This window comes from Miniopterus natalensis, chromosome 5 (genome assembly GCF_054644295.1).
Source record: "Miniopterus natalensis isolate mMinNat1 chromosome 5, mMinNat1.hap1, whole genome shotgun sequence".
NCBI classification, from domain to species: Eukaryota; Metazoa; Chordata; class Mammalia; order Chiroptera; family Miniopteridae; genus Miniopterus; species Miniopterus natalensis.
In genome coordinates this window covers 9,629,802-9,642,224 of record NC_142085.1, presented here as the reverse complement: position 1 = coordinate 9,642,224, position 12,423 = coordinate 9,629,802, and the positions used below count along the sequence as shown (strand labels likewise).

The 12,423-nt window shown below is 36.8% G+C and overlaps 1 protein-coding gene across 2 annotated transcripts in view; it reads left to right on the top strand.

The window, feature by feature from the left end:
- Positions 1-12,423, top strand: part of SRPK1 (SRSF protein kinase 1) — a 70,735-nt gene that overhangs the window by 42,096 nt on the left and 16,216 nt on the right. For both annotated transcript variants that reach the window (XM_087817359.1, XM_087817360.1), the window contains exons 4-10: positions 634-742; positions 1,967-2,054; positions 3,067-3,154; positions 7,942-8,048; positions 9,106-9,271; positions 11,399-11,424; positions 11,849-12,062. In XM_087817359.1, the coding sequence (XP_087673485.1) occupies positions 634-742; positions 1,967-2,054; positions 3,067-3,154; positions 7,942-8,048; positions 9,106-9,271; positions 11,399-11,424; positions 11,849-12,062 (798 nt within the window). The remainder of the gene's footprint in view (positions 1-633; positions 743-1,966; positions 2,055-3,066; positions 3,155-7,941; positions 8,049-9,105; positions 9,272-11,398; positions 11,425-11,848; positions 12,063-12,423) is intronic.

The window sequence follows — 12,423 nt, the reverse complement described above, 5'->3', positions numbered from 1 at the left end:
TGTTGTTTTAAATATATTTTTATTGATTTCAGAGAGAGGAAAGGAGAGGGATAGAGAGATAGAAACATCAATGATGAGAGAGTCACTGATCGGCTGCCTGCTGCATGCCCCTGACTGGGGATCAAGCCCGAAACCTGGGCATGTGCCCTGACCGAGAATCGAACCTCAATCTCCTGGATCCTAGGTCGATGCTCAACCGCTGAGCCACGCCCAGCCTGGCTGTTTGTTTTTTAAGTTAAATAAATAGGTTTCATTGATCTCCCTCCTTTTGAAAATAATCCTGATATTGCAACTATAGACTTATGTTTAGATAAATCTGTTGGATTAATGAGGGACAAGCATATGGTAATACCTAACCTTATTTTTGTTTGAATATTTTTTTTTAAGTAGCTATTGATTGTTCTACAAAGTATCACTTGCTCCATCTAAATCATTAATTTAATTCTCTAAGACTTTTTTTGTAACATGAGTTCAGTGATACTGTGTGGCTGACTTAAGTTTTTCTTCTGTTGAATTGATAATATAGAAGAAATCATTTTTATTTGATAAAAGACATATAGATGTTAAAAATGGGATGTAAGATACCTTTTCATACCACTTAAGTGGATGTTTCCCTCCTATTATTTCTTCCAGGAGGTTATCATCTTGTGAAAATCGGAGATCTATTCAATGGAAGATATCATGTGATCCGAAAGTTGGGCTGGGGACACTTTTCCACAGTGTGGTTATCATGGGATATTCAGTAAGTGTTAGTGGTCCTGCGAAAGAGTTAGTTAAGTGATAGCTAAGTGTTTCTGTGTGATTTTCCAGAGCTGACCCACCTTCAGTCTGATTTGGACTGATTTCTTGATCAGAGTTTTGTTGTTGATAACCTTTGTGTTCTTGGAGATGACTCTCCTCTGGTGAAGATCTTAGAGACCAAGGTTAACTAAGTTAGCATCAGTAAAGCATTTAGAGCATTACAGCTATTGAAAGGATGATATGTAAATTCATAGTTTTCCTCACTGGAGTACAGTTAAATTGATTCACAAAAAATATATAATGTAGTAATTACCTATCCTTTTTGCTGCAAAGTGACTTTTTAAAAATCAGGTTCTTATACTTGTATATAAGGGTTTCTGGTACCAGGAATTAACCAATCAGATGCAACCTTATTCTTAATATAACCAGTAAGATGCAACTCTATTACATGACCTATATGTTTATGGTTCAAGACAGGGCCTTCACACCAGATGGCTATTGCTGTGCTGGCTGTGATTTTTTAATGACAGTCTAAGGGAAAAGAGGTCAGTGCCCCTGATTAAATAGTCAGGTATTGCATGTTTTAAAAATTCTTGCAGGACATGGGTTGAAAATCAATGCCCGAGACCAACCTGTGTGAGATTTTCTTACATTTTCTTTTGGTAACAGATTTGCTCAGCCATACAGTCTAAAACTATTCTCTACATAAAAATCACAGGCAGTTACCATTGGGTATTTACTTAAAAGTGTACCATCTGTCTTTGATGAGACAGTAATTGCTATCTATGTGCTTAATTTTTTTATTAGTTTGTTTTCACCCTATTTTTTCTTCTGGCTTCTTATAGGAAAGTATTACAGTTTTTCACCTTTTAGCTTTTACCAGATAGACAGGATACTTCAGGTGTGGTGGGATTTTCCCCCCCTTTTATTTATCCCCTTTTCATGGTTTTACTTGGGTTCAGGGAGACATTAAGAAGGTAAATTTTAACTTAGAGAAAATGTTTGGTTATTGGCATTCCCCAAGAACAGATTTTCTTTCTGTAAATTAAATCTGGCCAGTTAATTGATGGGTACAAGTGATCCCATAGAAGTAGCCTGTGTTTGAGTATAAGGAAACATGAAATCAATAGTGGTGCTTTTGTCACTGTCTCCCATTATAGCAAAATCGTAGCTTCCTAAAGTAAGGGAGGACATTTAGTCCTAACTGTCTATGTTTGTTTCTTAGGGGAAAGAAGTTTGTAGCTATGAAAGTAGTTAAAAGTGCTGAACATTATACTGAAACAGCACTAGATGAAATCCGGTTGCTGAAATCAGTGAGTATTATTAGATCATATGTGTGAACTGTGAAGCATTAAATAAAGTTTTATTGAATTAAGACATGCAAAGTGTAAATTCTTTAGCCTGGCTAATATTTACTATGAAGTTTCACTATCTTTAAAGAGGTAGAGGAAGACAACAATATTTACACATTTTGGTCATGTCGTAGGGAACTGATGGAATATGCTGTCATGGAAATTCCCTCTACATACACATTGAAAAAACTTTCAAATAAAAATGTTAATTTGAGCATGTTTTATATGCCAGATAGCACAAAGAATTCTTTTCTTTCCTATTATGGTTAAAAGGAAAGTTGTGCTAACAAATATATAATATCTACTTTATGTTTTTAGGTGTTATAAAAATAAGCATTGTATTAATTCCTTTATATTGGAAATGTAGGTATATTTATCAAAAACTTATTTTCAGTTTTTTTATAAATTGGGAAAATTCCAATGTAGTAGAAGGAGCTTAAAGTCAGAGTTAGAAAATCTAGGTTTTAAGATCATCTCTATTCCAGCATATCCTCCAACTCATCATTTTATTTCTTCTGAACTTTAGATTTTTTATTTGTAAGGTGATGATGTTAGACGAGGAAGTACTTTTCAGAATGTCAGCCTGTGACACAATGAGGAGCGCGTGCCCAAAAGGCAATTAATGTACTGCTTCCTTCATTGACAAAGTTTTTCTTTGAACAAAAATAGCTGAATAAACAGTGTCATTAGTGCTGTGGTCGATTTACAGCCTGCAAAAGCTCCTTAATTCCTTGTGGCCTGGTTACCAAGAGTTAATTTGGGAGTCATACTTTGGGTAGAAAAAAATGGATACATTTCCTTTTGTGAACTGTTTAAGTTCCTTTCCTGTTTGAGCTATTAGAATTTTAATATGTTTTTCTCATAGATTTTCTCTTTCTTGGAGTAATTAATCTTTTGTTATATTTGCTGCAGGTAGCCATTTGGTTTATTTCAGTGCTTTTCTTTTTACTAAATACTGTCTTCCCCACTATAGGTTCGCAATTCAGACCCTAATGATCCAAATAAAGAAATGGTTGTTCAACTGCTAGATGACTTTAAAATATCAGGAGTTAATGGAACACGTATCCTTTTAAGAACCTATTGGAAAATAAGTCATGAATTAACTTTATCCCAAAAAGGGACCAGATTTGTATAAACAGCATTGGTCTCTTTTCTCAAAGCAAACTAAAATTAAATTACTTTCTTTTATTGTAAATTTCTGACCACAGATGTGAATCTTGTATGTCTTTGTATGTTGTGATTTCTTAGAGTATTGCTTTAGGCTTTTTTCCTTTTTGATCCAATTAAACCAAAGTCAAAAGAACTTTTTTAGAAACAGCCTTGTATTATGAAGTAAAGGTTTTGTGATTTTTATCAATTAGCACAAATTTTAATAAAAGTAATTTTTCATGATAAATTCTGAATAAACAAGAATTTAATGCATTTTATTTATTATCTACTAGGCCCAGCATTGAAGAGGTTGCATGTGTAGGTTAATGTTTAGAATCTGAACAGGTGTGTGATTGTTCATGTACTATTATAATGAAAAAACTGACTTGTTTTATGTTTTTATATGGATTCCTAGAATTCTAAGAGTTGGAAGGAAGCTCAGCTGATTTTCTTCACAAGTTAACTTCAGAGCAACATGCAGTGAACTAATTGAAAGGTTGTTGCAACAGTTATGCTAATAAAGGCCTATAAGATTTTTCAGAATAAATGATAGCGTATCACTTAGATTAGAAGGTCTAAAACTGCCTATTCATAAACTATTTAAAAATGCAGGGGACCGAGCCTGCAACCGGGGCATGTGTCCTGACCGGGAATCTAACCCCAATTGCCTGGGTCCTAGGTCGATGCTCAACTGCTGAGCCACGCCCGGCCGGGCTCCTCTCCATTTTTATGGGTCACTTCAAATTGCCCCCTGAAGCTTACTCTTGTGGGTGTGTGGGTTGGTTGGTTGGTTTGTAGTATTTTTTTCTGTTTTTCACTTTGGATAGTTTCTATTGCCATGCCTTCAAGTTTACTAATATTCTGCAGTGCCTCATCTGCCATTTATTCCATCTAGTGTCTTCATCTCTCACGTTAAGTTCAATTTGGGTCTCTTCTTTTATATCTATTTTCTATGCCTATGCTTTTCAATATATAGCTTGCAGTTATAGCTTTTACTTTTCTTGTCTGCTGATTCTAATATCTGGTTCAGTTCTGGGTCAGTTTGCTGCCTGGTAATCTTTGAGACATTGTGATTTTTTCACCTTCTTGGCTGCTGGATATTTTTTATTCCTGTAACCTTGAGCTTTGTCCCAGGAAGCAGTTATGTTACTTTCAAACATTTTGGTCCTTTTCAGATGTTACTTTTATGATTTGTTAGATGGATCCAGAGCAGCGTTCAGTCTGGGGCTAATCACTACCCAGTGCCCAATGACTACAAATTTTTCTAGTCTTTTAAAAATTGAGATATAATTGACATAATAATACTGTATGAGTTTTGGGTGTACAACATAATGATCATGTACCGAACAGGCCTTACAGCTGGAAGTTTGTACCTTTTGACCACATTTACCTCTTTCTTCAACCCCCACCTTTGGCAACCATCAATCTGTTCTCCTTGCCTATGAGTTTGGAGGTGGGTTGTTGTTGGTTTTTTTTTTATATTCCACATATGAGTGATATCTAGTATTTTTCTTTCTCTGTCTGACTTATTTCACTTAGTATAATGCCCTGAAGGCCTATTCATGCTGTCGCAAATGGCAGGATTTCCTTTTTTTTAGGGTTGAATATTCTACTGTGTGCGTATACCTCCTCTTTATCCTCTCATCCAGTTCATCCCTTGGCTGTTGTAAATAATGCTGCAGTGAAATGGGCGTCCAGATATCTCTTTGACATAGTGTTTTCCTTTCCTTCAGATAAATACCCAGAAGTGGAATTGCTAGATCATATGGTAATTCTGTTTAATTTTTTGTGGAAACTCCATATTGTTTTGCACAGTGGCTGCAGTAATTTATGTTCCCAGCAACAGTGCACGAGAGTTCTCTTGCTGCACACCCTCACCAGCACTTGTTATCTCGTCTGTTTGATAACAGCCCTTCTAACAGGTGTGTGGTGATACCTCACTGTGGTTTGGATCTGTATCTCCCTCATGGTTAATGTGCCTGTTGGCCATCTTTATGTCTTTGGAAAATTTTCTATTCAGACCCTCTACTAATAGATTGGGGTTTTTTCTATTGAGTTATGTATCTTCTTTATGCGTTTTGTTTATTGACTTCAGAGAGAGAGAGAGACATCAATTTGTTGTTCCACTTATTTCTGCATCATTGGTTGATTCTTGTATGTGCCCTGATTGGGGATTGAACCTGCAACCTTGGCATATTGGGATGACACTCTAACCAACAGAACTACCCGGCCAGGGCAACTTCTTTATATATTTTGGATATTGGACTGTTGTCAGATACTGGTATGCAAATATTTTCTCCCATTTCATAGGTTGCTTTTTCATTTAGCTGATGGCTTCCTTTGCTGTGCAGAAGATTTTTAGTTAGTTTAACATAGTCTCACTTGTTTATTTTTGCTTTTGTTGCCTTTGCTTTTGATGTCAAATCCAAAAAAATCTTTGCCAAGAGCAGTGTCAAGGAGCTATTGCCTATGTTTTCTTCTAGGAGTTTTATGGTTTTAGGTCTTACAGTTAAGGTATCAATTCATTTTGAGTTTGAGGTATGGCGTAAGATAGTGGCTCAGTGGTCTTCTGCACGTGGCTGTCCAGTTTTCCCAACACCGTGTATTGAAGAGATTGTCCTTCCCCCATTGTATAATCTTGGCTGTTCTGTCGTAAATTAATTGACCATATATGTGTAGTTTGATTTCTGGCTCACGAGTCTGACTATGTATTTTTCTAGTCTTTTTTATGATAACACACACTGTTGGTGCCCTATGGGAATACTAGGTACTATTTCCTCTAATCCTTCCAGGTGATTTCTGTCAGCTTCTGGTAGTTTCCTCATATACCTATTCTGATTAATACACTACTGATTACGTGAGGATGTCCCTCTACCGATCTCCAGGGTCTCTTTTTTCTGCAGCTGTCTCCTCTCTGGTACCTTGTTCTATGAACTACAGCTGCCTTGATCTCTCAAGACTCTCACCTCCATATGTTTACTGAATGGGTTTGCCTGGAAAGTCTCAAGGCAGTCAGACAGGACAACCGTAGGCTTCAGCTCATTTATTTACCTTCTCTCAGCGATCACTAACTTCGTTGCCTGATGTCCAGGATCTTAAAATCTGTTATTTTATGTATTTTGTTTGCTTTTGTTGTTGTCGTCATTTCAAGCAAGAGTAAATCCAGTTCCTGTTACTCCATCTTGGCTGAAGCACAAGTTCCTAGTTGTACATTTAACTCTAACCAGTTTTCCAAAGTGGTAGCACCATGTTATACTTTTGCTAACGCAATATGAGAGTTTTAATCGCTCCACATTCTCACCTACATTTGGTCACGTTAGTCTTTTTGTTTTAGTCATTCTAGTGGCTTTGAATGGTGTCCTCCTGTAATTTTGATTTGTGTTTCTCTGAGGTAGTCATGTACCTTTAATCTTTAATTTAGAATAGTCTTCTCATGTCATCAACTTTTTTTCCCCCCAAAGAGTCCAGGCCAGTTGTTTTGTCCCTTAATTTGGATTTGTCCAGTTGTTTCCCTATAGTTAAATTCATTTTAATCATTTTTGCCAACCACACTACATGGATGATGTTTCGTTCTTCTCAGAGGGCACGTAATGTGAATTTGTGCTCATCATTGGTGGTGAGAAGTTTGATCAGTGGGTTCTGACAGAGTTTTCCAGATTTTCCTGGTTAAAAGTACCTTTTTCCTTTATAATCAATAAGCAATCTTCAGGGTGATATTGTGACAATTTTCCCAACAGTCTTTCATTCAGTAGTTTAGTTTCATTGGTCATTGATTCTTACCTGCATCAGTTATTATTATAGTCATTGTAAAATGGTGGTTTTCTATTTCTGTCATACTTTGTATATTTATTACTTGACTTTTTCTCTAAAGAAGGTATTTCCCTCCTCCCAATACACACTGTAGTATCCATTTGGACTCATTCTATTGTTACTTTATAACTTAATTCATAACTTCACTCTTTAAAATGTTCTCAACTTTGGCTAATGGCATCCTCTTCAAGCTGGTTCCTGTTTCTTCTTGACACAGCAAGGTGGTCCAGGTTTTTTCCTGTTGGCACAGCAAGGTGCTCCAGGTTCACCCTGGATTTGGCCATTTCTTCAAGGAACTAGGTTTTCATTTAGTGGAGAATCTTATTTAAAACAAAAGTCTGGGCACTAGGTCATTATTATATATGCATGTTTTGATTTTCCACTTTATGTAGAAGCTTCTAGAGATAGAAGATAACAGCATCTTGCTACTAAAATCCCTACAGTGCTCTGCATGCAAACAGGCTGATAGTATTCCTGCTGTGTGTCAGTGATGGGGTGCTCACACGTAGAGAACACATGGTGGCACTGGAATTGAGACAAGTTTTGTAAAGTACAGAGCATAAAGCAAGTCAGTTTCCTATATTATTTAAAATGTTGGCATTTGCATTTAGTAGGTTAAGTCTTGATATTTTACCTCCTATAGTTAAAGCAGAATTTCTTTTCCTTTGTGTATGGTTTATCAACAAATCTACCAGAATTTTCCATTTCTTGGGTGTTTTCAGTGACTAAAATATTAATTAACCTTTGGAATTTTAGAATATTGACAGCTAGATTTTTTTATTTTTTAGTCAAGCTCTATAACTTTTTATACTGAAAGAATAATACAATAACAGTTTCATTGGGGTGGGACACATTTTGCCTCCCTTTTGCCTCCTTAACACACTTCTAGATATCTGCATGGTGTTTGAAGTTCTGGGGCATCATCTGCTGAAGTGGATCATCAAATCCAACTATCAAGGGCTTCCACTGCCTTGTGTCAAAAAAATCATTCAGCAAGTATGTATTTTCAGTGTGGTGATTTTTTTTATATGTAAAGTGTCAAGGGTTTCCTATTTCCAATAGAAGTTTTATTTTAAAAACTAGGTTTTTAAAAATTGTTTTATTCAGCCCATAGGATTTACTGTGTTTATTCTGTTTTTAAACATTTTATCATAACCATCTCCCCCCACTCCCAGTTCATCTTCTATAATTATTAGAGGGGAAGGTGTGCAGTTCCTGAGTTTTTGAAATTTGGAGCCCTTATTCAGAAGTTCTGGTTACAAATACTGACTCTGTGGTAGTAAAGAATTGCTATGTCAAATCATTACTGTCTCTTTATATAACATAACATTATTCATGAGCATTTTTTAAAAATATGTTTTTATTGATTTTTTTTAATTTTTTTTTTTGAGAGAAAGAGGAAGGGAGAAACAGCAATCAGCTGCCTCCTGCACGCCCCCTGCTGGGGATTGAGCCCGCAACCCTGGCCTGTGCCCTGACTGGGAATGGAATTGGTGACTTTTTGGTGCATGAGACCATGTTCAACCAACTGAGCCACACTGGCCAGGGCTGTGGGCATTTTCTAATATTAAAAATACCTTTCAGTGTTCGGTAAAGAAGTTTACTATCAGGAAAGTATTAATACATCAAAGGGCAAATGATTTGTTTGGATAATGTGTTTTGGTGGAAAGAGTCCCAGACTGGGAAGCAAGAGACCTCAGTTCTTCATCAACAAGGAAATTTCAATTAAAACATATCTAAATCTCTTTCACCACTTACATTTCAGTACTTAAAGGGCATGTGGACCATTTATTCTCAGTCTTTATAATGTACTTAAAGATGTCTCCAAATAGAATTCGCTTTCTAAAACTTGGAAGAACTTTTTATTATAAATAAGCTCTTGCCTTCATTCATAGTTCATAGTTAATCTTTGTGCTTTAAAAAAATGCTTTATTCCCTGTGGAAAACTACCACATCATTTTTTATTTTTTTTTAATGTTATTGTGATTTTTTTTCCTTCTCCAGAAAGACATGTCTTTTGTGTTTGCAAGTGTCCTGCTCTGTTCCCATGTAGGTATTACAGGGTCTGGATTACTTACACAGCAAGTGCCGGATCATCCACACTGACATTAAACCAGAAAACATCTTGTTGTCAGTGAATGAACAGTACATCCGGAGGCTGGCTGCAGAAGCCACAGAATGGCAGCGGTCTGGAGCCCCTCCACCTTCCGGATCTGCAGGTATATTTGCTTTGGGGACTTTGAGCTCATTAGCAGTTAAGTCAAGTCTCTATTTTTATTCTATTACCAGGCAGTTAAGTAAAGCACTGTTCATTTATTTAACAATAAGATACAGTAAGTGCTTATGTGTAATAAATAGTCCTAGTTCTCCAAGGACTTTTTTCACTCAATATTGCTTCCATGTTGGAAGGAGAAGACTACAGACTGTTGTCTTTTTAGGTACACATATGTTGTGCAGTTGACCCTTGAACAACTGGGGTTAAGCACGAAGACTCCCTGGCATTCAAAATTTTGCTTTGTTAAATCATGGCCAAAAGCTTTTCGAAAAGAAAAGGTTAATTGAGCCACGTGCTAGCCAGAAAAGGACTGGGTCCTGGGACATGCTGTCTAAACCACCAGCAGCAGGGCTAGATGGAGAAGACTGCATGTTTACATTCTGGGATTTACAGCTTTTTTATGCAAACAGTTTAGGGAAGAAAGTTGTAAGTTGTTTTGAAACAATTTAGTTGTAGGTAAAGGGCTAGTTCTGGTATAGGTGCATAGTCCAGAAGGAAGAAGCATTTGTTCTTTAAGATAGGTTGTGCGCAACAGTCTGGAAAGATCATGCGTACACAGGATGCAGTGACACCTGGCAGTCGGCTTTTGGCTTTAGGCTGTTCTCTCCAAGATATCCACCTTGAGGCTAATTGAAAGTTTCAGCATACCTTTAGGAATGTTGTCAGTCTTTGCTAGTTTGCCTGCAGTGGTTAACTGATTAACCCCTCATCTCTTCCTTTCACCCTCCAGCCTGCTGTAATTTAAGATACCTCAGGATTTTTTTCTGGTCAGCTTACCTCTTTTGACTCTCCCCAAACTTAACTACTAGTAGGCTATTGTTGACCAGAGCCTTACCAATAACATACAGTCTGTTAACACATATTTTGTACATTTCATATATTATATTCTTACAGAAAAGTAAGCTAGAGAAAGGGAAATGTTATTAAGAAAGTCATTAGGAAGAGAAAATACATTTACAGTATTTATTGAAAAGAATCCTCAAGTAAGTGGACCCATACAGTTCAAACCTGTGTTAACTGTGTATGTAAAACCTGGTTCATGTTGTTTTAATGTCTTCTCTTGTGATTTGATGGCCATTTTTCCTCTGTTTACCTCTTAACATAATCATACATGCTCTTTTATGGATCAGTGACCTGTGCAGGGGCAAGATAATATCTATTAAGAGCTTAAGTTTAAGCACTGACGTGAACAGACCTGATTTGAATCCTGGCTTCATCATCAGCTGGGTTACCTTGGGCGAGTCATTTGACTTCCTTATTTTCTCATGCAGGAGTTAACTGGGATTAAATTTCATGTTAAAGTAGTTGGCAGTGTGCCACATAGTATTATGTGCTAAATAAATATTGGCTACTATGACTATGATCATTTTTTTCCATTTGAGATATAGATTTTAATTTTAGAAGTTTATATGTTTATATTTGAGGAACTTTTCTTTTTTCCTTTTTTGTTTTTTGGTTTTTTTTAAGATTTTTTTATTGAATTTTGAGAGAGGGAGGGAGAAGGAGAGAGAAAAACATCGATGCGCTGCCTCCTGTATGCTTTGTACTGTGCCCCCTTTCGGTGCACAGGATGACACCCAACCAACTGAGCCACATTGGCCAGGGCTGGGGAACTTTCTTGATCTTCAAGTTGGAAGTATCAGTTACCATAGGCTTCCTTTAAAAAGGAAAAGTCAAGAAGGGGGAAATAGGTAGTTTTTGAAGAGCTTAAATAAGAGTCCTGGAGGAGGTGAGGAGGTTGCCCATCAGAGTCTGTTTTAAGCAGTATGTGTGAATGGGATTTTAGCATTAGTTGTGGGGACCAGAAACGGGGTCTGGGTTCTGCTTATATTTGTACTATCTGAAGAATTTAATTTATTTAAACTTATTTTAAGTTTGTTCAACTTTTATAAGCATTATTTATTTCTTTTAAAAAAGTAATATTTCTACCCCAAAGTTGCTTAAGTAGTTGTTTCTACGATACAAACTGTGCAGGGAAGGATTTTCCTTCAGGTGTGGTGTCCTATGTGGGCATTAGTTCATGTGTCCTACTGAGTGCCAGGGTTCTTACTTGGTTCTCTTTTCTTTTCAGTCAGCACTGCGCCCCAGCCTAAACCAGTAAGTATAAGGGGTTTCTATATTTAATTCTGATCTATGGGGCAGGGGTTCTTCTGTTACGGATAATCACAGTTTGTTTAGAACTTGAGAACCAAAGGAAAAAATAATCGTGTGCTTCTGTAATTTTCTGCACTAAATTCCATGCATCTTCGTCAGGTTGATAATGGTGAGACGTCTATGAATTTGAGCGTGTTTGAAAGTACACCAGCCCCACAGACTGCTCAGAGGACCCAGATTTGTTGTTAATTTTGTTTTTATTTGGTTTGATAAGAGTGTACACATTTTTTAAGTTAATGAAAAATGTAAGTCCTGTGTAGGGAACGAGGGACATTTGATTAGGAAGTAATTAAAGTTAACAGTTATCTCCAACTCGAGTGATGGATTAGCCACCTGAAGGCTTTATCTGTTTGTAATCTCCGCCCAGGCCGACAAAATGTCAAAGAATAAGAAGAAGAAATTGAAGAAGAAGCAGAGGCGCCAGGCAGAATTACTAGAGAAGCGAATGCAGGAGATTGAGGAAATGGAGAAAGAGTCGGGCCCTGGGCAAAACAGACCCAACCAGCAAGAAGACTCAGAGAGTCCTGTTGAAAGACCCTTGAAAGAGAACCCACCTAATAAAATGACCCAAGAAAAACTTGGTATAAATAGAGCATCACACAAATTACTTTATAGCAAAATCTAACATTATGGTTGTTCTGTATAGTGGTTTCATGCGTACGGCATGTCTCTGGGGGTGTCCTTATAAAGTAAGAATACAGGATTTGTCATGAGCGTTAGGCAGGTGATACTCAAATGTAATTTCTAACTTTTCTCAGGAAATGCAACATAGACTTCATTTAGTAGTTGGGTAAGGATAAGAGGATCTTTGTCCTTCCATAAGTAGGTTTTAGATGTTCAGTCATGGTTTTACGTAACTGTGTTCAGTTCTAGAAAATGTTTTAATCTCGTGGAGAAATTTTTTGTTCTTTCACTACTACACATACACATACATCCTTTTTG